Raw genomic sequence first — 26283 nt, 5'->3', positions numbered from 1 at the left:
AAAAAAAAGAAAGAAAGAAAAAATAATAGTAAGATGTTTTCTGGCCTACAAGTTTCCTTTTCTCTGTGTTTTTTATCTGGAGGGAACAGTCAAATCTCTTTTCCTTTCACCAGGAACCAAGTGGAACAGCAATGGCTCCCAAGGTCTCATGTTCTTGCAAATCAGCCCAGAGAAAAACAAGGAGGAGGGGGGGGAGAAGACTGGCATTTCTCCCCAACACACAGGCACCTTTGAACAATAACATTAAGCTTATTTTTAATCGTGTCTCCTTCCAGCACCAAGCACCAGTTAAAAATATCCATTTTTTTACAACGTGGGGTTTGATTAGCCAATATTCTTGTCTGCTTTTCTTGAAAAGGCTGAGGACAAACTCTGCTGCCTGGAGGCTCATTACCCAGCCAGGCATTTACTGGCGCTGTGGGGACCGCTGAGCTGGCCGGGCACACACACATGCCCACACACGTGGCAAAAGGAGGGGTCCAGAAGGACACGCACCTCCACGTAAAGCTCTGCAACTGGCAGAGCAGACCCAGTACGGCCCCAATCTTGCAATCTCATCAGCATATGCAAAAATCCACTCCGACATAAAGCATCTAATGACACTAATGGCACACAGCACAGCGATACAGTCCAGGCATGTGGAAATAATCACAGGCCCAGAACCCAGAATGACTGATTTTTTCCCATTCAACATATGTTTTACTTAGATGTCTGCATCTTCCCACCCTTCTCTCAGTCTCCCAAGCTTATTTGTTTTTGGTGGAACACAGGCAGATATCTTTAATACCAGAATGTTATGTTAAATCACACCTATCTGAGAAAGAAAAAATTGATAGCCTGGAATATAAACAAGAGATTTTATGAAATTCACACATTCCTAACAATAGCCAGAAGCTGACCCCAGTACATTTGGTCACTGAACAGGCAAAATACATCTGAACTCTGTTCAGCCCAAGGCTCTAAAAATAATATTTGGGATTTCTACACAAAATTAGAACAGAAGAAGTTGAGTTTCAGTTGAGACATAAATATTGTTTATTAGGACCACAGCGTACGTTCCACAAGATTCAAAGACTCTATAGCTATTCTGCACAGTTATTAGTTTTCTTAAGGTGACCTGTGAGCCATACCCCAGGCTAGTAAAATCAGCAATGACTTCAGCATTTGCCCCATCACTCTAAACAAAGCATCTCTCCCATCCTATCAAGTCAACTTAACTGAGCTGTTTTTATGTCCCAGAGGTGTTTTATCTGGAAAAAAATAATAATTTTACCTGCATAGTTACATGTCAGCTATGGTGACTTTTGTTGCTTTAGCTTTTTGTAGCCACAAAGACCAAATGTCCATTTTCAAAGTCTTTATCAACACAGTTAAAGCAACAGAGCCATCGTAATGCAGACAGAGTATTTCAGTAGCTAGACTGCTCTGTTGAAAGCAAATGTTCACAGGTCTCTTTGGAAGTGTAAAAACAGCCACTCTTTTTGCCATGTTTCTGACCTGTCAAGGCAGAAGTAGACGTTTTCATATGTTAGCTCCTGCCTTGTAGCTTCAAGAGGCAATATGAAAGCTTTACTGGAAATTGTACCCTTGCCCACAGGAGACTGTTGCTCCTTCCCAGTGAATCCCCACTTGACTCACACCCAACCTTTACCTTCAAGGAGGAAACAGGGAAGGTTGGTGCTCAGCACTCCCCTCCTTCCACCAGATCCTTAACAAATTACACCATGACTCATTGCTGATCCACAAATTTACTGGCATTTCCAAGACCTCATTTGAGGTGTGACAGTGGTCTCACTCACACTTTAGGACTATTCCCCCTGCAGCAGCAGTGACTTTGGAGGATGGGAGAGAGCAGCTACCATTACTATAGAGCATCTTAGAAATACAAATCTCTCTGTCCTAGATTAAGACAGGAACACTAGCTGTGGGACACGAAAAGATTTACCATCTCCTTGCATCCGGTGTTAACAGGACACATCTATATGTTACATGGCTGTTATGTCAGACGATGGCCCTTTTAACAGTTAGAAGTCTATTTGAGATCCATGTATTGTGAGGTTTATCATCTCCCCAGATAGAAGTCTTTGCTACAAGACAAACCCCGATGCCATCTGTCAAGGCAGAGGATTATTTAACAGAATAGGTGTGAGATTTGGGCAACCCATACCACAGCAATTTCCCCATGAACCAGCTGCTCTTGACAGGGTGGGTGTAAAGCAAACTGGCCCAGAGCAGAGGGGTTGAAACTAGATGATCTTTAAGGTCCTTTTCAACCCAGGCCATTCTAAGATTCTGTACCCCTGGCTGCTCAGACCACAGGGCCTACTTTCTAGTCACTCCTTTTGGATATTTTTCAACCAAAGATCAGTAACTTGTACTTCCTTCCCCACAGTCCCTACTTCATATTCCTGCTTCATAAATCTGTGAAACACTGGACAGTCTGGCCTCAAAACTCAGGCAACACAGGAAAGCATATTTATTCGATAGCTTGTTTGACCTTCTAGCAAACAGCAGCAGGGCCTACTGCAGCTGGGATGGGCCTTTCTCTGGGTAAGACCTAGTCTGAGCTAATGCTTGTCTGGATTTAGACAACTTGAATTGAGGAAGGACACTTGGAAGACATTGCAATTTTAGTGGAAGAGTTGTGCAAAGACGCACAAAAATATTTAAAGGAGATGGGCACAATAAAGAGGAAAGACATTTTTGCTGGCTCATGAAAATGAAACATATGCAGGGCTTAATCTGCCACCAGTGAAATCAATGAGGATTTTGCCAGTGAAGCAAAACAAAAGCAGAAATGGAAACAACATCTGACAATTGCTATGTTAGACCCATACAAATTGCTGCAGTTAATAGCCTATGAGCTGGGTAAATAATGTACCATAGACAGTGGATGATTTTAAACCTCCATTTTCCAGTACAAGAGTGTCATGATCTGGAGAATTTTGGAGCTTGTAAAGGCTGCTTATGCTGAGTCATATTTGGAAAGATTTTCCACTTGGATAATCATGCTAAGTCTATAGAGACATCAAACAAATAACACGTGAGAGGGAAAAAAAAAAAAAAAAAAGGCAAAAATACAACAGAGATTAAGGTTTAAGCTCAGAAGTAGAAAAGAATTTGGATAAAATTGTTTGTAAATAACTTATTGTTCAAGTAATCCTTAAACTTCTTTGTATGTAAAGGAAAGTATTTCTGCTAATCATTACTTTTTGGGAATTGATTATATAAACCTAGGTTGCCAAGTCATTATCTAGTAATAAATAAAAAGCATCTGATTTTGTACCTTTAAGATTATAATGACACAGCTGCGGAGGGGTCAAAATGGAGAGAATGGTATTGAGGAATTAATCCCTCTATGGGCACAAAACACGTAATGAAGATAAGCCAGAACAGAAAAACAGGATTTGGACCTCAACATCAAAACACAGGGATTCTCAGTAGATTATTCATGCACGCAGCAGAACCACACTGGGAGAGGGAAAAATAATGGCAGGAGGAACCATGCAGAAAGAAACGATGCAGCAGCACAAAAGCAGGAAGGGAAACAAGAAATAAAAATGAAAGTCATGTTGGACACTTCAGAAAGCTCTCATCTCCCACCTAGCTAGCAAATAGGGGGTCATTTTTTCCAAAGCTCAGCAAGCTGAGTACCAACCAGACCAGCAAACGCCAAAAGCAGAAACTTGGAAACATGGCCCTGCATGTCCCACTCCAACCTCTCAAAAGCAAAGTTTCTGTCCAATGTGTTTTAGGCACGCAGATTCTTACTGAGCAAAGCTCTGTGCATTTCAATCTTAACCTGAGTGTGAGCTAGCCTGTGCAGTACCTCTCCCAGGCTCCTGCAGGAGGGAGGCAGCTGAGAACCCCTCTCTGCTGATAGCAGGGACAACAGCTGATGCAGAGATCACCCAGCCAAGAGGAGGAAGATGAGCTTTAAAACACAAAATATTTTCCAATATTCCCATAGTAAACACATATTGAAGGATCCAAGTAATAGGAACAAGGTGCCATCTCCCCACCTCCCAGGGCACTTGCTCAGACGCTGCCAGCGATGTGCTGCCTGATGGCCTTTACCCACATGGCTGTTACACCATCACCACTCGCAGCTCCATCCCAGAGAAATCCCTCCAGACTCAAAGACTGGATGGGCTGTGAAATCCCAATTATGCAATTACATTGCTAATTTCTCCACAACTGAACAATTTACACTCCCAACTCTTTCATAGGCCTGTACTGCCACTCACTCACTGTCCTAATATAAAGGCTGAGGTCTTCAAGGCTTTGGGTTCTTCAGCTGGATCATCTTCCACTAACCCCAAACAATCAGCATTTGGGTAAGTAACAGAGCAGTATAAAGCCACTACAGCTAGATCCAAGACTAGCAGTTCAGGGCAGTCAAATCCGGGTTTAGGTCCTTTTCTGGGAATCACGTGTCTTAGGGTTGTTCCCACAGTTTATAGCCCTTGGGAAGCAACAGGCTCTAATACCATCGTTACCTAAATATTATCTGCATAGCAGATGTTGTGTGTGCGCACTATCCCTCAAGCCTTTGCCATCTGTTTCTTACCTAATAAGTCAGGTGTTCGGTTTTTTATTACTATTATTTTATTCAAAGGAATAAAATGTGGGGGTTTCTTCTTCAGTTGTTCTCTTCACTTACTTTCTCAGTAAGAAACAAAGTTAGAAGTTTCTGAAAACACTTCTGAAGCATTAAGTGTAATGATTTCCCTTTAGCCATGTATGAAAAAAGTCACACGGGGTATGTGTTTTTTCATGAGGGTAAATTGGCAGCATGCACAATGCAGCCTGACACCACCTGGCTCTTTCTCCCTTTTTAAATAAGCACAAAGTAATATGAAGAGGCATCACAGAGGCAGAGAGCCCTGACACCAGGCAAGGTGTGTAGGAGGAACAGTAATGCTGGATGAATGCTAACATCTAAACAGGGCCAGCAAAAGCCAGGGACATGACAGACAGTCTGGACCCTGAGTCCTTTGAGGACATCTGACTGCCATCCTCAGCCAGCTGTAGGTCAGAGCCCAGATGAGACGGGAGAAGGTACCAGTGCCAGACCCACAGAACCAGGACACCACAGTGCTGAAGAACTGCCCGCTGCTCTGCCCCTCTTCCTGCCGGGGGAAGGGGGTGCTGCCAAGCAGCAGTTTAATGGACCATTGCTGGTAATGGACCAGCTCTGACATTTGGCAAGTTCCTTGTTACCAGCCCCAGAGAAATGGCAACCACTGCAAATCTTGTGCAGTTCAAGTTCAGCATGTTTTCTGACTTTTTTTTTTTTTTTTTTCTGACAGGAAGCTTCGCTGATGGAGCAAATTCTTTTGCTATTTCTTCACATTCAGAGAGTATTTATAGGATTATTTTTTTAATATCATTTTAAATCTACTTCAAAGCTAAAAGATGCAAAATCAAAGAGTGCTAATTCCTCTCCTCATTGTCCAAGCCTTACGATGTGGGAATATCACAGTTCTCACTCAATTAGACCTCAGTAAATAGCCTTGGAGTGTTCTGATAAACACCAGTTGTAAATATAAACCCACCATATGTGGAAAGAAGTTTTATTCACCGCTGATAAATGCTCAGACAAGCAAGACTGCACTAATAGGAATGTTTAGAGAAAGTATATTATTCATTCCAAGACAGAGAGCTGCAATCACCCAACCAGTAAGCAGAAATACTACCACAAAGAGATGTCACACTGGGGAGGTGAGCAGTGAATGAACACTCTTGATTAATAGGTCAGAAGCAATTAATTGCTTAACCAAGAGCAGCCATCAAATTTCAGATAAACACACAAACATCTCAGATACACCTCGTGCAATTAAGGAACAGGACAACTCCACCTGTTGCCTGCACACAGGGCACCCAGCTGGAGCGGCCGCTGCAGCCCATGGGGACCCCACGTGGGTGACAATCCTACGAGGCCATGACCATGCTGGCCTTCACCCCAGTCAGTGAAATTGCAGTTTAATCAGTGAGTTATTACCTATGATGTGAAAGTGGAACCGGATCAAAAGTGAAAACAAAAGCAAAAGCTTTTGACCTTTCACACGGGTGACTCAGATGCCAACACACTACCTTCAGCATCCAGAAGGGCCCCGCAGAATGACTCAACACCAATAAAAGTCTTATAAAAACAGCTGGAACCCTTTGTTAAGGGTTATAGGATTTGCGTTATTCCCAGTCCGCAGAAGATAATACATCTACCACAACACCAGTTCAAACAGCAACTCACTGATTTCACTGTTTGCACTATCATGTTGACAAAATATGACTAATGCACTTCCTTGCCTGGAGGCTTCAAACAGAAGGTCTCTTAGAGGACACAGCCTGCTCTGGTGGTTGCCAGAGCCAGGCCAAGACTGTGGATGGAGGACAAGACCTCACAGGTCCTCCATCACTCCTCTCCCCACATGGGGCAGAATCACCTCACATGCACACCTTCCTCCCATCCCCAAACCAGCCTCTGCTCACCTGCTGCGACTCTGAGGGTGGGACAGAGATGCACAAGGTCATTCCTGGCACTGCCCTATCCAAATGGGAGCTGAAGAAAAGCCCTGGAGGCAAAGGCTTTGTCCTCAGAATGCAAGGACAGGTGGCAGTAGGGTGTCACACCCAGGAGCCCATGCCTGTCTGGGATGCCTGAGTGGATAAGTTTTCCTGGCTCAAAATGCATGTTACCCTGCTCAAATAAAGAGCAAGTAGTTTCCTGTCTTTAAGCACAACAGCCTTGCAACACCCCACTGGACCCATTGCCAAATGATCTCCCAAGTGTCACAAAGCAGGCAGCCATCTACTTCTGAGGGGGTAATCAGGAAAAAGAAAAAAAAATTCTAAGGAGAAAACACGAGGCACATGGCTGCCCTGCACCCAGCTTGCAGACATCACAGCTGCTACTTCTATAATCACTTGCAGATGAAAGGAACAGGTGATGGTGGTCATGACTACTCTTCATCTCACTTCTCTCCCCCATCCCTAGAAAGTTTATTTAAAAAATCACAAGTTACATGATTTGTCACAGAGAAAAGAGTGGCCACAAAGACTGCTGACCAGTGGGAATATGCTGACCATGGGATATGGAGAGCCCATAGAAAGGAAAGGAAAACGTTGTTCAGAAGTCCCCATAACCTATATGTGAGGCCATGGACACAGGGAGCTTCCAAAACAGAGGACAAAAAGGTGGGATCTTTGTGGGAGAAAGAGGGACATAACCACTGTACATGCAATGCACTTGGTTTACAGAGGCAAAAATGTGCAAACCTAGTATGTAAACAAAGATCAAGAGGGTATTAGGTTTATTGACACCCTTCCTTTCACTGTTAACATTGCTGCAATCTGAACTCAGGCTTCTAGAAAGAGCCTGACAGAGCAAACTTCCACTGTGCAGCCTGCCAAGCAGAGGGTAGCATCTGCAAGCAGACTGCAGGAAGTATCCCATTGCTTAAGTGGAGGATGCAGAAAGGCCACCCTCAGCACTGCCCAGCCTAGCAAGATTTTCATCTCTCAGACATCTCTCACATGGTCTGGTTCAGGTTTCCCAAATATACTCTAGCATAAAACCACATGAGCAATTCTCATTTTGAGCAGCCCCTGGATGACACTGCAAGACAGCATAGCGAGCCTACTTGCAGATGCACAGGCTGTAGGGTGATGCCCTGTTGTGTCCAGGAGACCAGCCTTAAGCTCTAAATCCTGCAGATGCTGAATCCTACAGAGCTGGGCTCTTACATGAGATTTAAAAGCTCATGGCAGGAAAGAGAAAACCAAAGCAATAAAAAAGAGCATTTCCACTTTGCTTTTAGAGTGAGTTTTGTGACTGATCTCTGGGATCTTGTTCTCTGTACCTCTGGGGGTGAGTACCTCCATCACAGATAGTCTCTAGCCCAGGAGCTTCATTTGGTAAATGAGCAGTAAGTTAGAGAGGCAGAACAGGGAGATAGCACCTGTGGAAAACACCTGCCCTATTCCTACAACCAGAATAGACCCAAGCCATCCTCTGAACTAAGAGTTATTTCACACACTTTCATAGAAAAGAGAATATGTGCCAGATAGAAACACAGTTGTGTGTTTTGTTAGATCCCACAGGTGCTAAATGTTTCACAGCTTAAGAGACCAAGGTACTCAGTACCTTACAAATATATATGCACTTCTGGAGTTGGAAGTTAATCAGTACAAAAATCCATAGTTATAGCATTACACATAACTTTGTCCTAAATTTGTTCACTATTGCTTACAGCATCCACCTTGAGACGAGCAGGGCTGCAGAATTAAAATCTGCCATAAATATATATAAGGGACTATCTGATCCAGCCCCAGCAGAATCCAAGGGAAGGGACTGTCAGTGCTGTTACTGCAGCCTTAGTCACCTTTCCTATCTGCCAAAAACCTCTGTTATATGTTGCATCTACATGACTTCTCCTATGCGATATCATTCCTTCAAAGCTTTCAAGATCCCTGCACATCAGGTAAGCAGAGCCCTGCAGCAGAACACGAACAATAAACTTTTTCAAAAAGAGATGTTACTGGTAAATTGTAAAATACTCACTAAATGTGAGACAGTGAACATCATCCTTGATGATCCTAAAGGCTTTCAATACTCTGGGTGACACAGAATGGTTTTGTTTGGTTTCCAGACAGCATTTAAGCTTAAAGATATGAGTATGAAATCTGGTCATGGTTGGTTGCACTGCTGTAACAACCCTGGCAATCTTCAGGCCTGCTCATAATGAGGATAATCAAAGGGAATTTGAGCAATGTTTAACCCCTAAGGAAACATCTGAACCGCCCATTGGATTTCAGAGTTTAGTGGTTATTAATCAAAGAGTTTCAAAGCATTTTGCTTTGAAATCCCTTCTCCCATCACATCATCCAGATCTATTTTTGAATCTTACTGCCTCTTTTATCAGTGACTTTTCCTAAGTATGCAAAACTGAAAAAAAAATTTAAAAAGCACTTAAACTAACAGAACCTGAAAGACAGACTTTTATGTTATGTGCCATAAAACAGAAAAGACTATCCCAACACAACAGGATGAGCAGCCTTTCTGCAAGCAGTCTTTAACACAAGCCTACTTGGGCATCTTGCAGCAAAACATAGCAGGCATTACCACTTTGCTTTAGGTTAACTGACCTTTCAGGATTAATTTTTTTTTTTATCATTGCATTTCAGCAGAAGATTTCCCAAATGGTCTTCAGCACTCATTTACTTCTCATTTCAGAATTAAAGAAAGACTTCCAGTGCTGCCACAGTCAAAAAGCAAGAGGTAGGCTCTCTCTCAGCTGCTTTTAGCAGTGCTGGATGCACCGGTCACTTGACGTACGCTAATCCAGGGATTTCTAAAGTTGCCTATGTCAACGTGACACAGAACTGTTTTCTTGTATTATTCCAAGAAACCAGAAAAGACCATCTCAAATCAGATCAGGGCACCTTCCATTTCAGAGGTGACTTGCCCATTTTAACAAAAGGATCACATTAAGTTGCTGTCCCTGAGCCTACCAGGCTACATGCTGGGGTGAATGTGGAGGGGGAGACGGGGAACGCTGTTTCTTTGTGCCATTATATAAATGTCTGGTAACAACAATGGCTAAAAAAGGCTGAGAATTTAAATGACTTGGCATCTTAGTGAATTCACTGGAAATACTTTTAATTTTTTTATCCTAATAGATAGCCTGAAGATATGCAGAGACTGGAAAGTGCATTCAAGATGCTGAATCTGATGTTACTGTCTATTTATGTCAGTGCAATTTCCAAATCAAAATACTGAAGCAAATGGTCTTCCCCAGGGAACAGATGTTTGAATGCAGTGAGGGGGATCAATTTAAGAACATAGATAGAACTGAAACATTTTCACTATTTTGAGGCTTTGGCCACCTCTAGCAGAGATGCATTGTGATTCACAGAGGGGAGATGACTTCATCAGAGACAAGGATAAAAATTTCCCTCCTTTTCTCCATCAGTGGACTTGTGGAATTTAGGAGACTGTCTTTCCCAGGGAGACACTGCCTTGCACAACAAGTCAGCAGCTGATATTTTTAAAAGAAGCAGTAGTGTTCTCCAAGCCAGTTGCATACAGAGGACAAAGTCCCTCCAACTCTTCTGCTTCTTCAAAAACTATTTGCCCTCTTGTATTTAGTTCCAACATAGGGAGTAAGGAGGCACATACACCCAGTGACACAGTTTGTATAAAAGACTTGAAAAAACAAGAAAACAGCAGGTTCACTGGTTGCTGCAACGAGTATTTCCTACTTGCTTCTTACAAGTTCACTGCCTTTGCACCTAAATATGTTATTTACCATTTACATTTCAGCAACATCTTGGAGATCAAAGTAGGACAAAGGTATCATCTTGCCAGGCTCTGTACAGTTACTGGTAGGCAATCCCCATCCCTTGGGGCACATCACCATAACTAACACAACATTACAGGATAATGCTGACCCAGAGCACACACTTGAATTCCTAAGCTATGTGGTGGTTTACTGCTACTGTGTGTAAAGCAATGTTTTAGTTTACACTGTACAAACAGCTTTTATTTACCCATGCAAGAGAATGACAAAGACTATGGCAGCCTAGCAACTTTAGCAGAAGATAGCTTCAGATGTAAATTAATAATTGTGGTTTTAAGAACAGTTTTCCTTTCCACCTTTGTGATCTAGCTCTTAGCAAGATCAGAAAATACAACTCAAAAGAGTTGAGCTTTATTTCCAGCTCTGGCAATGGTTTTCTGACCTTGAATGCCTGTTTCTAGTTGTTAAATTTACAAAATAGAGATGATAAATTTCCTCCACTTTGGATAGATTTGGAGATCTTCAAATGACAAGTGCTATATAAAAGAGTATAAGTTTCTGCCAGCATACTACTTAATAGATGGCCTCTAAGACAGCAAAGCAGCAGCCAGAGTAAGCAATGCCTGAGCAAGTCATAAGCCCTCTTCAACCAAGAACAAAGAACTTATCTTTTAGATGAGTCAAAGAGCCCAGGGCTCTTAGGGAAGGATTTCCTTATCTGCTCTTTTTTTTTTTTTAATTTATTTTTTTTAACCCCAAAGTCTTGGGGAGTGGGAGTCCATCAGTAAATACTTCATTGAGAGATATTGATGGCTACTGTTGTCACTGATGCTCTGGCTCAGCACAGCTCTCGTATTTTCTCCATTGTCATTTCTGAAATTAAGGCAGAGACCAGTTTGCCAGTAAGCTGTCTCTGTAACCAAAGTCCTCACAGCTTTTCCAACAATACTGATTTAATTGCTGTGTCTACAGCAGAACAAAGTCTGTTCTTGTACCATAAATGAAAGCGGACTGTAAACTGAAACTGGACACAAGGCTTTAAATTACATGTAAATTCTCACTGAGGTTATAAAAGGGCCACTTGAATATGAAACAGATAGTGAACAAATCCTGGAATAAGCTTTTAAAGAGAAAGGAATCCAGGCCAAATGGAAACACACTAAGTATAATTTATAATGAGCAATGTGTAAAAAGCTATCCAAATCATGGACCTCAAAATGAGAATAAACAGTGATCTTCCAATAGGGACAAGTACAGATAAGCTAAGTATCTGCTAAAAGGCTGAACTTTGAGTAACCCTTGTAGGATCAGCTTGTAACACCCAAAGTCACCACCACGTTTCAGTACTGGCTAAAAAGGACTATAGCAAAAATAGTGCACACTTCTGTATGGCTAACCTGGAATTCAGTACCTGTCATCACGTACAACAGAAAGCAACTACTGCAGTGCAATAAGTTATGTAAAAAAGACACACAAACCAATTGTCTTGTCCACAGCATGCACAGCTGATCTTGCAAGAACCAATCTGCCCCAAAAGATGGAATATTGCCTGCAGCCACTTAACTACTGCAATAAAGAATATAATGAACAAAAAAAAATGAGCCTCACATTGAGCATGCATCATGTATTCATCACCATCGTGATCTGCACAGGCAGAGAAGGTCAGCACGATCACTCTGAAATGTGGGATGCATCAGGTGTAAGTATCTTAGAGTACTGCACAGAGCAGAAAACCAAAGAGAATGAATGCCTCTTACATATTTCTATACATCTGAAAGTACTTTCACAGTTGTTAAGGCTCTTCGACAGGTCTCTTCACCACTACCTGGTGGAAATCAAGAACAGTGCCAAATCATTCAAGTGGCACAACAAATAATGTAAGGAGACTCTCAGGGCACTGACAGACACCAGTGAAGAAAGCAGTCTGGGTGGCTGGAGAAATGCAGCCCCCAGGTGGAGCTGGGAGACCCCAGGTAAGGTGCGAGTTGTTCAACCATCATGGTTATTTTCAGACTGCTGACAGCTGTTGCTGATGACAATAGCTATTGCTTGGTCTCCGACTACAATTAGCTTAGGTGATGGGTTTAGTTCTTAAGTAGGATAGTCCCTTAAAATACAGCCATGAAGTGACAACTTTAACATGGAAACCTTCCTCTACAAAGCTCTGGGAACAAGAACCATCATCCAGCATTTTATGCCTGCAATGAGGTGAGTCAAGCATTTCCTGAGCATTGGTGACAATGTCTGACCAGCAAGCAGTCATTATCCACACCCCAGAAATGAGGAAATGTACAAACTAGAAATTTGACCAAGCGTCATACTGGAATCAATCACCTCTCACCAAAGACAATAGTCAGCACCACAGAAAAACTATCTAAGGCAACAGTGCTCTTGCTGCGGTCCATCACTCCAAGCCACTTTTTCACTAGCTTTCTATCAGAAAACAAAAAGGTGAACCCTAGACAGCTGAAAAAACATGATGTCACATGATTGCCCATTACTATCACTAAGCTCAGCAGCAGAACTTGGCCAGCTCAACAAGTATCTTGCCAGGTACTTGAGTTTCCAACAGAGATGCTGCAGTTTCTTCCAAAAATGTTGCCTTCTTAAACAAAGTGGACAGATTGTTGTGGAGATTCTAAGAGAATGTCAATCTGCTAAATGTCAGAAAGATTTTGACTAAACTAGGAAGAAAAATAGTCAGGAATCGCAGCTACATAATTAGTAACAAATCTTTAATTCTGCATGTTTGGATAGCAAGGCTGATTTAGAATCAATTGCTGAAGTGGGGCAGCCAAGAGGACAGATTCAGATCTTCTTTACACCAGTAGAAATGCAGGGTAACACCACCGAAGCCAAAAAGTATGTAATGCTGCAGCAGTCCCATGCCTTATAGTTTGTTAAAAGCTCATTCAATGCAAGCACAGCCTTATTATTTTTTCTTACTTATCTTTTATCATTCATGAAATGGACCCAAGCCCAGAAATGCTGGGGTTCCTCAAAGTCAGGGGCTGAGCCAGGAGCAGGTCCAAAGGTGGGCGAGCTTCCTAAGTCAAATGTTTGTTTCAATACTTGAAAGCTCAGACCCCAGACTCCTTTCCTTCATGCAATTTCTTTTCATAAAGACCAGTTACATTGGTGACAAATACCAGTCAGAGAAAAATACCCTCTGAGGGCACCTTGTTCTTGCTGGAATGACTGAATCACGGAGCCACACTTCCACAGCAGGCACTGGCCTTCCACCAGGTTGCTAGGACACAGTTAAAAAGAAAGCTTGTCCAAAATGGGTACAATTCTTCAAACTCACAAGAGAGCAAACTAATCACAACCTGTATCAGGAATTTGCTTTGTGAACTGACATCTTCCTTCTTACATGTTATTTGTATAAACTGTAGAAGTTGACTGATCCCACAGTGTCAAATGTCTTTTGAGCTAAAAATGCTTCCGGTGTCCCTGCTGCTTTATCAATTGAACCTTGAGTCACAAGGACTGAGTGAGGGTGGTACACATCACTGCAGAAAAGCCACTGTTTATTTGGACTAAAAAAAAAATTATTTTTCGTCCTGATGTTGTTACTACCAGCCACTTTAGTACCTGCTATCACCATCTTGTACAAAGGAAGCAAGGCCAGAAATTTTTGCCTCTTTTCTGATGTCAGGAAAGGTCTTTTACAACATATGAACCAAAATGGTGAAGTAGTTAAAAAATAAACCAGAAAACAATGAAATAGAGCTAATATCAGCCATTTTAGACACACAAAAATGCGTTACAGAAACACATAGTTTCAGACCTTTTCGTAATCTCCTTGTGAGGACTTTAACATGATAGTCTTGGATGAGTCAGTGGGATATTTGCCCAAGTAAAAACCTCAGGACTGTACCCTCCAAAATTATTTTCACCAAAATCCAGAGAACTTGGCAGCCTTGATGTGCTCCCACAACGTATTTTGTGTCATTCCAAGGATTAATTTTGGCTTACCAAAATTCTTTGGCTAATTAAAACAAGGACAAAAATACTGGTGTCTACCAAACTGAAAGGAAAACAACAATCTCAGAGCCATTTGTCCTCACAGTAATTTCACTGTTATGCTACAAAGATCAAGGTGCCATATGGCATTCAGACATGGCCTTCACCACTCCTCATAGCAGTTAATAAGATCAGTTTGGGAGGAATGTTCAAAAAACAGATTTTGGTGGTTGAATATGGTGCAAGGAGATGGGGGAAGGAAGAGAGTGGCAGGCACTGGACAAGAAAAACAATGGGATGGAGCTTGGGTTTGGGGTACAGATTTGGGGTACTTTGCGCGTTCCAGCACAAAATATTTTTTCCAAGGTCACAAAGTTTATGGCAGGGGAGTGATTGCAGGCATCTGACCACCATCCCAACCCCAGCCATTCTCCTTCACCACGTTATTTTCAATCCAGCCATGGGGAAATACTTAAACTGTGCAGTTGCAAAGAAAAGTGAGAGGAGCAATTGTCCCTGGAAGTAGACAGAGGGAGCTGCAAAGTATTCCTTGTGCCAGGTCAGTTCACAACACATCCATCACTAGGCTTCTCCTGTACTATCTCACTCATCCCTCACCCTCATAGTGCCATCCCTTTTTATTTTTGCATGTTATTTCACAATAGTGTAATATATGTAAATGCTACAAATGGCACTCAACATCTCTACCACCCACAGTCTCCAAGGACCTGGAAGCAAAGAGAACCTCTCAGCTGTACTCAAAGATCTTGCTGCATGAGGCTTGTTGTCATCCCAGCCCTTATAGCACACCTGGCAGCTTGGCTGTTTTTACGGTGGCTTTTCACAGCAGCATTTTCTCAGAGCAAAGCAGCTCACAGAGCCAGTGACAGAAGCTGAGGCCACCTGGCCCAGAGCTGTGCCTAATGTCACAAAGGGGATTTTACTGAGGCTGTCCATAAGAGGATTAGGGAATCATCTACTTGCAGAGAACAGTCGCATCTGCCGCTCCCGCACAAGTCGCTCTTATCTGCTCTCACAAAGCTCATTTCTGCCCAGTCCTGACTCGTTCCCATATTGCAACACAGCACAGATGCTCACAAAGAACAGGGGCTGGATACAGGTGGAGGGTGAGCAACAGATCAGGTGTATTCAGATAGCTCAGTAATTGGCTTCATCCATTGCACTACACTTTAAATAGCACCACTCAGTAAACAAATAAATAGACCTAATTTTGGGGGGCTGGATATTCACAGCAGGCTGGATATCACTGAGTAGTCAAACTCCTGGGGCTTCAGAGGGGATTTAAGAGGACTGTGGTGTGTTCAAAACTTGTGAACATTTGACTAATTATCTAGCAGCTTAAATGAGTTAAACAAACCTTAAAGCCCAACTCTGAAGTGTTTTTCCTAATACACATCTTATCTCAGAGACAGAGAAATAATTATGTCACACAAAGGTATGAAACTGTACCAAACCGGTACATCTAAAATGAAGAGGAAAGGAAAACAAGTCCACTAAGACAGGACCTAAAACCTGATGAGCTACTCTCAGCTACTTGAACATGACAATATATGCAGCGCAGTCAACTTCATTTTTCCTCTTTTGTATTAGCAAGAGGTAAGATCCACAAGGTGTCTTTAAGTTGCTTTTATAACTTTTACAGATAGGGGCTTTTTCATTGTTTAGGCTTTATTGCTGGAGTTACAATTTAGACATCAGCCTCTTGAAAGAAATCCAGGATTGCCCACTTAGCCCCTACACAAACCAATCCTAATCTTGTAATACAATATTCCTCCACAGGATTGAATGCCCTTTTACCCCCATGGTGGTCCCACCAGGTCAGGATGAAGCCACCATACTCTTGCTTGTGCCACTGGCAGCACCACAGTGTACCTGATGCATGGATTAATGAGGGGTTCTGTCTGTCAGAACTCCATCTGTCCTCACCAGGAGGACTGACCTGGATGCCTAGGGCACAAGGAGCTGAGCCTGGTGGATGCTATCTGACTTGTCACTAATACCTCCCTTACAACAGCCTTCTCCTGCAGTAACAACTCCTAGCACTTACCTATGCTAATCTCTGGAAGTTTCTCCCAAATATTTGCCTGAAATGCTCCAACAGTGATTGCCCGTCTCCTACTCATGAAGAAGGGCAGGGGATAGCTTTGCTCTGCCACAGCCTTCTCAAAGGCCTTCACCTCCCTTAACCTCCCCAAGGAAATGAAGCCACTTCCTTCAAATATTCTCATTGGAAACTGCTCCCACATCCTCATTGTTCTTGTTTATCTCCTCTGGGCTCTATTAAGTTTCTACATCTTTCCCAAAGCATGCAGGACAGAACCGGACACGCTGTCATAGCCTGTCCAACAAGGGGGTTTCCATCACTTCCCTTGGGAAAAAGGCTTCCTTCTCCTGCAGCAGAACCACACCACTTCTCGCTGAGCTTGCCTCCCAGATCCACATCACACTAACTTATCTGCACCCACAAATTCTTCTTTTCAAGAACAGCATCATTCTACTGTCTTTACTGAGCCACATCTGCCAATTCTGAACTATTTCTTAAGTTTTATGATCAAGATCCTAGTGAGTAAAAGTGCTTCTGGTCTACTGGTAAAACTTACTGCAGTTACCTGTCTGCAGATTTCACTCAAACATTGCTTTCTTTAAAGAACTATATGAACTTACCCTCCTTTGGATATCAAGCCACTACAAAACCACAACTAGGCATTTTTCAGATTATCTTCTTTTCAAATATACAGTTGTTAATTATCAGGTTTTTATGTGCACTCAAGAAATCAGTTTCCTGAAAATCATCTCTTCGATGTCTCTAGCAGTCACACTTTGTATCTTTGCTTTAGAGCTTAGCTGTTCGGGGCAAGATCAATATCACAGGCAGAGGGCTGCTGCACGCACCTGATCGATTGAGAGATTTTTCTTTGGCCAGTTCATCGCTTTTAAAATGATTTATCGCACCTCAAATAAGAACAAATATTCCTTTAACGTCACTCTTGACACTAATTCTAAAGGCTGCTCTTAGTGGCTTTCTTAGATAGCCACTAATGAAAAGCAGCAGCTTCTTGAACTGGATGGAGGCCAGCTTCTGCACAAGGTTTCATAAAGGAATTAGGAATTGCTGTGCTAGGTTAGGTCGTTGATCCAGTTAAAGGTTTGAAGGCATGGGCACATAACCAGTTACTTAACTAATTACCCCTCCCTCCCCCCAGCAAGCAAGTCACACTAATTGGTAATGTCCAAGCTCTCAGCCTGCTGAAACGTGCAGTAAAACACTATAGCTTCCCTCATCATGGAGGTAAATCTATTCCTGGGGGAAGGTTTGTTAGCAGCATCCATTTCTGAAGCATCACAGCTTCAGAACAGCCTGCCTTAAGTGGCAACTTAATTATCACACAAAGGATAATCAATATAGAGAGATCAAGACAAGTAGGTTACTTCACCAAATAACTTGAGTATTTGAAGACTCTCCAGGACAAGAAGCAAAGCATAAGAAAGGTTATTCCTGACTAGCTATTTCAGAGCAAACCCAATGCTGTCAGATGCAGCACTGTTCTGTGCACTCCTGGTGCAGCAGTGAGGAAACACAAGCCACGTGCTTGGCTCCTCACATCTGCAGCGGGGATCACAGATGCTATCAGGTTGCAAAGTCATCTGGGGAGAGGGGAGAGCCACTGCTGTTACAGCAGAGTCCAGTAAGGACAAGGGAGGCCCCCATGGGGGACAGATGCCTGGCTGGCAGCTGCTTTGGGAAGACAGGAGCTGCAGCAGTGAGCACCTGACCCTGCAGTGCCATCAGCAACAAGCTCCCACGCAACATTTTGTAAGGCTCAAATGTTCAACTGAAGCTAAGGCACAATTTGAACATTCTCCTTCTGAGATCTTCAGTAAGGGGAGAAATGCCAAAGCAGATCTCATCTTCACATGGAATGAGGAGTTAAAGAGTAAAAATAGCAGCAGCCAGGTGCCCTCCTTCATCAACTTGATTGCATTCAGCATGTGAAACATAGTAAGTTCAAAACAGTAATTACAGGATAATACAGATGATAAAAGACCCAACTCCCCAAAATGAAAGCAATTACAAGCAAAATTAGCTGGGAAAGTATTATTGGAAAAGTATGACTGATGGAGATGTTTTGCCAGATGTCAGAAAAGTGACAATTAAAAAAAAAGACTGCTTTAAAAAGTCTTGATTCAGAAAATAAGTGAAATCAGTTAAAGTCCAAAGTTACATGAAAATGTGGCAAGATGAATTTGACAGAATTAAGTAATTCATAAGCCAGGAATCATCTTACAAGCTGATTGAGAACAACAGACATCCATCAGTCAAGTCCATCAGCAGGTGGAAGCAGCTGAACCACTGGGAAGAAAGCAGCAGCAGCAGCGAGGACACAGTAATTAAATTCTACTGAGCAAACACCTCTATTTGGGAGAAAGCCCAGGTAGCCATATCATCTCTTGGTGGACAGGTGCATAGCCAGGCATGTCACGCTAAAAGGGCCACAGCGCATTAAGTGAAATGGTAGAAGACACTAATTAGAAAATCTAATCAGCGGGAAGAATAAATAAGTACGGAAGAGGTGCTGGCAGAACACAGCAGGAAAGCAGACTCCAAGGATACAAGCTTGGTACATTCTGAAGAAAAAAAAACTAATAAATAAAGTTCATGGGGAAGAGAAACCTGCCCATTTGAAAAATACTGTTAAGTGATAATGAAAAGTAAATTTGATATGGTGTGAAAGAGGCAGCGTGAACAACCGAGTCATTGCAGAAGACTGGGATTATTACAGTCAGATTATGGGTGATACACGATGATTACTCCTGAAATGCTCTATGCTCAATACAGCATTTTCCAGCCCATTTCAGTGGAAGATAATTATTTAATAGGTAGAATTGTTGCTGAAGTCAACTGAGGCAGGCTGAATCTACACCATCCAATCATCTCCCACCCAAGATTAAGTCCTGATGGGTCACACATAGTATTTCAGATTCCACAGACCTGGGATTAAATACAGACATTTTTCAACACGGTGAATATTTTAGCTTTCCACTGGTCTTTCCTCTTGAAAATTAGAGAAACACTTGTTAGAGAACAGTATCACTGCAGTTTGAGTTCACAAGCCATTAAACTGAAGCACCGTTCTCTGGCTGCACTCTAATTGCTACGCAGAAAACATTTCAGGGTGCAGATTGAAATATTAAGAGCCTTTTAAAGTGTGTTCAAACAATAAAATATTTACAAGCAAGCAATGATTTTAGCATGTGTTACACAACATTAAAAGACAATTCAGAGCCTGGTTGCAGAGGGTAACCCAGCTTTAGCTAGTAAGCAGCTATTTTGCCTTATGCCACAACTGCTATTCACAGAAATGCTCAAAATTCCTTCACCTTAAATACAGATAAACTCAAATATCCAAAAGCAGCTTTTTCCACAATTTCTTATGACAATACAAGCTTCCCACTCTTCACCTATCCTGCATAACCCATACTTGATTGAAAGAGAATATCTCTGGGACAAAACAGATAGCTTCTCTGCCCTTTAAACCAACGCCTGCTATCCTGAACCTACAACATGAATTGAGGTCACTTGGGTAAATTCCAGAGATGCATCTACTAGGAAGTCACTGAGGACACAAACTCAATTCTCTACTTGGCTACAATGAAGTTTCATGTTAAACTGTGACTGTATCTGAGCAACACCCATTATTCAGAAGAATGAGAAGCAAATGAGAACAAGTGACGATGGCTATTCGTATGTCTAATTTTCAGTGACAATGACAGCAATTACTGTATGTTAGCTCAAAAGGATAAAAATATCTGCAAGAATGGGAACAAACTGCAGATAGGTCATTGCCTGCTGCAGCCATCAGATAATCACAGAAGTAAGAAACAAGCAGAATATAAAAAATATAGCAAATCCATACACATCACTGAAGAGAGAAAAGTGCTGCAAGACACCTTAATTAGAAAAGAACCAACAAAAATAATTCCTGTTTGAGAAAGGCCCATACTTACATCAACATTACATTTCTGCAGGGAAGCAAGGACATGGGGCTTAAATCAGCAACACATGATTTAAGAAAAAGTTATCTTTCCCAAACAAAAATTAGGAGGGAAGAAACCAGAGGAGCTTATGTCCCAGATGTCCAATAATTACACACTCAAAAAATAAAGCCAGGCAGCACACACCCACATTACCTAGAAGTATCCAGAATTAATTAGAACAGAACCCATTTTCCTTGTTTTTAGTGGAATGCACAAATAAAACATTTGGTTGTGATTACAAAAATTAGTGATGTCTACTCAAATTCCTTCTTTCCTGCAAGAAAAGAACTTTACAGCTGAGCTCTGCCCTGGCTGAAAAGGTTGTTCTGTCTTCTTACCTTCTGCCCTTCCCATGCCTTCAGCCCAGAGGTCTTATGGCCAGATGTGATCCCAGACAAACACTACAACAACTGCACTAGTGTGCATTAGCAGCACTGCCCAGGCTGCATCTCACCGTGCTGCTCCCCTGCCACATCTCAGGTTTGTCAGATAAGTGTAAAACACAAGAGTACACAATTCTTCTGCTGCTTTATGAACACCAAACAGCTTAAATACAATCACAGTGACTCTGATTGCTCTTCTGTTTATACTGTGCTAGCCCGTCCCAGTGTAGGAATTAAACAATTAATGATAAAACAAATTAAGCCACTCCTAGCCAGGGAATAAATACCTTCTGGGTGCTGGTCAAAAATACAGCATCTGTGCACCTAAAACACATTCCCCAACAGATCTGTGTGCTGGGGATGTGCAGCTCCCATTCCTTTACAACAGAAGACCAACAGATGGAAGTCATAGCAGTCACCCTCTTGGCTGCCCAGCTTCATTACCTACAACGTTTAAGGTTTCTGGACAGAGTGAACAATGTATTTTATTGCTATCTCAAAATCCAAGCTCTGTGGCCTAGTTTCAATCTTGTTTACACAAAAACGAATCAGGATTTCCTTCAGAGAAGTCAGTGGTGTTTTGGTCAGGCATCAGAATCAGGCACTAAGGGAGCGAGTATGTTTCAATAAAGGGAGACAGCCGCAAGAGGACAGGTACACGGGCACCCAAGGGATGTTTAAAGCAGAAGGCATAGCTGTAGCACAGGTGCTTGGTAATTTCAGTATTGATAATGCTGAAAAGTTTGTTGTGGGAAGCAAGTGATTCGTTTTGTGAGGCTTCACCAATCTCTCAACAGTGAGAAAGTGATTCAGGAAACATTCTTCCTTTTGGCAGAGGAGATAAAGAGCCAGAGATACTCCATCAGGATAGGTCCTGTAAGAGAGCTGAAGACAATGCAGGAACCTGGGCAGCCTGCCCACCTGTGTGCAACTCACCCAGGGGATGCTGTGCACCCCTGCCCACGATGCTGCTGCTGCACTTTGCTCCAGAAGTGCCGCGCTTCTGAGCAACAAGGGGTGAAATACTTATTGCCAAAGTGAAGTCTACTGAGATTTCTAATGAAGAAGGATCTTGTAAAAGTCTCTTAAAAATGATCAAAATGATTAAGTATTTAATAATGCCTTATTATCTTCTGCCAGAAATTATGGTTTGTTTCTTTACTGTGGAAGAAGAAAATCGATTGTGTTAGCACTGCTGTAAGCAGCCTTACAGATAACACCACTGCACTCAAGAAGTCACCCAGCTGTAGGCTTTACAATGAAAACATGCCCTGAAGGGTAACAGCAATTGCTCTTGCTAAAATCATAAAATCTGCCAGCTAAAACATCAGATGATAAACTAGACTTGAAAGCATTATCGAGGCAACGCTGGGTGCAGTCACGGCACTGTGCATGCAGTGCTGCTTCCCCTTCGCTTGCCAGAAGGGCGACTGTCCAGCCAGAGCTCCTCTCCAAAACCTTTGGTCTTGATGTTCACAAGGCTCAGTTAGCCTGCTGGGGGCAGCTTGCTGGGCACACACAGCACCCCAGCTCATGAGCTGGGCAGAATCCGGCCCTCATGCTGATATGTGATATCACAAGTGTTTACTTTCTGTGGCACCAGCCTTAAGTTTGTGATGGGAAGAATTATTCTCCACCTGAGGACTGCCTACACACTCCACATCCCAGCAATGCCATTTTAAATAGAGCTAATGAACATCCTCAAGGTGCTTAATATCTATCCTGTGACTAAACACCCTGCCTCTTCAGAGAGAGAGTAAATCATGGCCAGAGACACATCTGGCTCTCCTGGACTGGTCCTGGGTCCGGCCAAGCAGGGAACACACAACGCAGCCGTCAGACACGAAACCAGCCCTCTGCAGATGAGACCTTGCACACCAACGAGACTGAAATTACAGACAACAACGTGCAAAGCCATGTCCCAACCCGAGCAGCTGCAGAGCACTATCTGATCCATTTCACGTTCGCCTCCTGACAGCCCCAGGGCTCCCAGCAGATAACATGTCTCACGCAAGGGCAGCACGCGAGAGCTCAGCTCCGCACGTCTGCGCTTCCAGCTCCCCGAACACCGTATGCATGGTAGATCTCACACTCGATATCATGCTCCGAGAATGTATCCTCTCTGCAGCGCTGGCTGTTTTCAAGTCAGAATTGCTTTTCTAAAGTCACTTTTACATACCAAAAACATTTTTCTGCGTATGATTCAGAAACATGCTATAGTAATAGAGGGGAGACAGGGAGTCTGCCCAGCTCTGCTGAGTTTTTATCTCTACCAGCTGCTGCACAAAGCACAAGCAATTCAGGAATCATGGCAAAAACATTTTTCTAAACAGTCCTATGGTCTATGGAGAGGGACGGAAGTTTATTACCATCCATGACTCACTCCCTGTTGAAGCTTTTTCCTGGATGAACTGCGTTCTGCACTATTATGTTCCAGTAACAATAAATTAATAATAGGCAAGGGAATTCATAGTTCGCCTCACAAAAATGTAACCAAAGCAAGGAAAATATGGAATATGCTATAGAGATTAAGGGAAATATTTCATTCCTTCCCCCTCCAGTGTGTAGGAATTACAGCCCTTCATAACAAATTTCAGTCTTTGTCACAAGACTTGTACAGACGCGAAGCATGGAAAATGAACCGTGTTTACACCAAATGTAAAACATTTTTTCCACCATCGGTTCCTATAGTAAGCACAGAAAATTTGCTTTCCCCAGTACAGCCTAAAAGTCAAAAGAGATCTCAGGATATCTGGGTCAGCTCCTGATCCTACTAACCTTCCTCTGCGATCCCTGACCAATCACTTCACCTCCCTCTGCCTAGAATTTAGCAATAAACCTTCCACCTCAGCAGCCAGTGGTGAACATGTCCTCTCTTAATGATTTTAGATCCACATTTGGATATAGGGAGAAGGGAAATGCCAGCTTAAACCCATTGACATTAACTAACCAGGTTCCTATTTCAAGCTGACTTCACATTTGCATTCAAAGCCAGGTTCATTCACCTGGCCCTCATGTCATTAGCTTTGAATTTCATGCTATACGTTACAACTTCCTCACCATTAGGCTATAAGCTTTTTGTTTTGTTTTAAACTATAAAGCAGGGTGGGAAACTCCACAGAGTAACTCCCAGTTTGCAAAAATACAACCTATTTTACCACCTGGCTCATACTGAGCTAATGTGGAAACTACAGACTTTTCTACTGCACTAAGAAAGAACTTCTGTTCACAGAAAAGGTTTTCAAATCTGGAAAAGATGCTATAAGTTTCAACCCCTTCCGTATCTGAGAACCAAAAACAAGGCTTCCTCAAAACTGACTTGATTTTGTCTCTTCCGTACACATCATTTATCCATTTTAGGATCTGTTCCTACCAGGATCCTAACTGTAGGCCAACATAGTCATGAGCATGTGCATGCCCTCCCACTCTTCTTGAAGGAGTCCTTATTTCACAGGTTCAGCCCCAGGGGCATCCATCTTCCAGATTCTGCCAGCCACGGAGTGACCCAGGAGAGCATCTCCCATTCAGCCTGTGCAGGCAGAGATACGTCTATTTACTGGCACTGAGGTATGACACACATGCAGCCTATTTACAGGAATGATCAAGATTCAATCAAAACTTCAAAATATGCCAGATGTCAGGCACTGTGTTTACAGAGAGAGCAAAGTGATTCAAAAGGCATCTGTAATTACTGTTCTCTCTGCAAGTGGGAGTTTTAAAGGGAAAGGTGGGTGTAAAGGGGGAATAAACTCATGGTTCTGACTGTCAATTAAGAGCCTTAGTACAGAAAGCTTAAAAAAGGAGCAAATTTACAAAAGCTCATCCCACACGTCTGAGTAAGCAGGCAGAAGTGAAGAGCTTGGCTGCTCCAAAATGGTGTGGGAGTGCGCATTCTGACCAGGACCAGGATGCTCCTGCTCCACCTGTAGCATCTTAATTCACACAAGAAGAAATCTCAGCGGCAAAAGGGCCAAAATCCCAGACCAGCAGCTACAGCACTCACAGCAATGCTCAGAGGTGCCCTAACTAACTCAAGAGAGAGGGAGCTGGTTCCTCTGGGCCTTATCCAGTTCCTGCCACGTGAACTTGGCCTAACTCTCTTGTAGTAGGTGAAATTCAAATACGCACTTAAACACTTTGTTAAACAAGGATGGATTGCTGAACCAGATCCAGAATTTATAAAGCACCTTGAGCAGGAATACAAGTTATTACAGTGACTCCTTGGAAAAAAATGCTGCATGAAAAGGAAATATTTCTTCATGGTTATACAGATTTCCATCATCTTAAAATCATCATTAGGACTTGAGAAGTATCTGTGAAAAAATTCAAATGGCATGAAAGTAATTTAGACAGTACTTAACCCTCCATTTATGGAAATTTGGTTAGATGACTATGAAATGATAAATATCTACCTATAAAAGCAGATTTATGTTCCAACTTTACGAACAAATTCAATAGAGACAGCTGCATCAAAACCAAGCGCATTGATACTGCAAGCACTCTTGGGAGGACAGCACAGAATTTGGGATCTGGGCTCAGCAGTGCTTTTGCAAAATAAAAATATATATATATATATTGGCTCTTTCAGGGATGAATGCATATCCAAGTATCATCATGTCTTAAGCATGCTTAGCATCTGTCATACCAAATACTAGCTTGCAATGCAGTTCCAGCAAACAGAACCAATAAAGGTGTTTTAGGGGTGGAAGACATTGGATAAAGAGCACTGCCTCCAGCAGCAACGGCACAAAAAAGGCTCTCATACTGGTAGGGAAGGGAGTATGGCAGTGTTGCAGGAGAGTGTAAAGAAATAGCTCAGGGACAATATTTAACTTAAAAGTCAGAGGTAGAAATGAAATACACATATAATTTTCTTTCTGCTCTTGTCAAAGGTAAATAGTAATCAGCTCTCCAAAATCACATCAGTGATTCACCAAAACCAAACTCCTAGCCGAAAAAAAAAAACCAACACTCCTCACCAAAACCAAACTCCTAGCAGGAGCTCAAAAAAAAAAAAAAAAAAAAAAAAAATCACTTCCCCTGTTTGCTGAGGACCGGGGAAGTCATTTCTGACCACAAAACACTGTTGGTTTAAGAGGCTTACAAGTGTGCACCACAAGCAAGCTACTGAAAATCTTATGCCAGTAGAGAAAGGCATAAATTAAGAAAAATATAATACACAAACAGGTTATTTTGTGCCCCTTTCTGCAAGATTAAGACCACGACGTCCAGACAGAGCAGCATAGCAGTGAGATGAGGATCCCACATCATAGTTACCCCACATCATAGGTGTGAAAGGGGACAAAAGCTCATCTAGGAAAGCACACACGGAGGATTTTTGCCCTGTAGAAGGAAAGCAAAAAATCACATCCATGGAAGTGACATGGAAAAGTTTGCCTCCACACAGATTTTACTTTCTTTTGCATAGCATCCTTGTACACCCTATGCACAGCCGACATAGACAGTGCAGGATGGGACTCGTCCCAGTGTCTGTGGCTGCTCCAGGTGCCCTGGGCCAGCCCCATGAGGAAGCCCGAGAGCAGCCCCTGCACCCTGAGGGTCCCCAGCAGCCCCAT

The 26283-nt window shown here is 42.5% G+C and overlaps 1 protein-coding gene across 3 annotated transcripts in view; it reads right to left on the bottom strand.

Moving 5' to 3' along the window:
- Positions 1 to 26283, bottom strand: part of NEURL1 (neuralized E3 ubiquitin protein ligase 1) — a 150158-nt gene that overhangs the window by 92873 nt on the left and 31002 nt on the right. Inside the window, exon 1 of one of the 3 annotated variants that reach the window (XM_084525913.1) lies at positions 20663 to 20693. The exons of the other annotated variants lie outside the window; for them this stretch is intronic. Within the exon in view, the coding sequence (XP_084382039.1) occupies positions 20663 to 20678 (16 nt within the window). The 5' untranslated portion in view covers positions 20679 to 20693. Of the gene's footprint in view, positions 1 to 20662; positions 20694 to 26283 lie in introns of those variants that run through there. 3 annotated transcript variants of the gene reach the window in all.

The sequence above is a fragment of the Aythya ferina genome (assembly GCF_964211825.1).
Source record: "Aythya ferina genome assembly, chromosome: 7".
In the NCBI taxonomy this organism is placed as follows: Eukaryota; Metazoa; Chordata; class Aves; order Anseriformes; family Anatidae; genus Aythya; species Aythya ferina.
The sequence above is the reverse complement of the archived record's forward strand: the minus strand, read 5'-3'. Positions and strand labels throughout refer to the sequence as shown.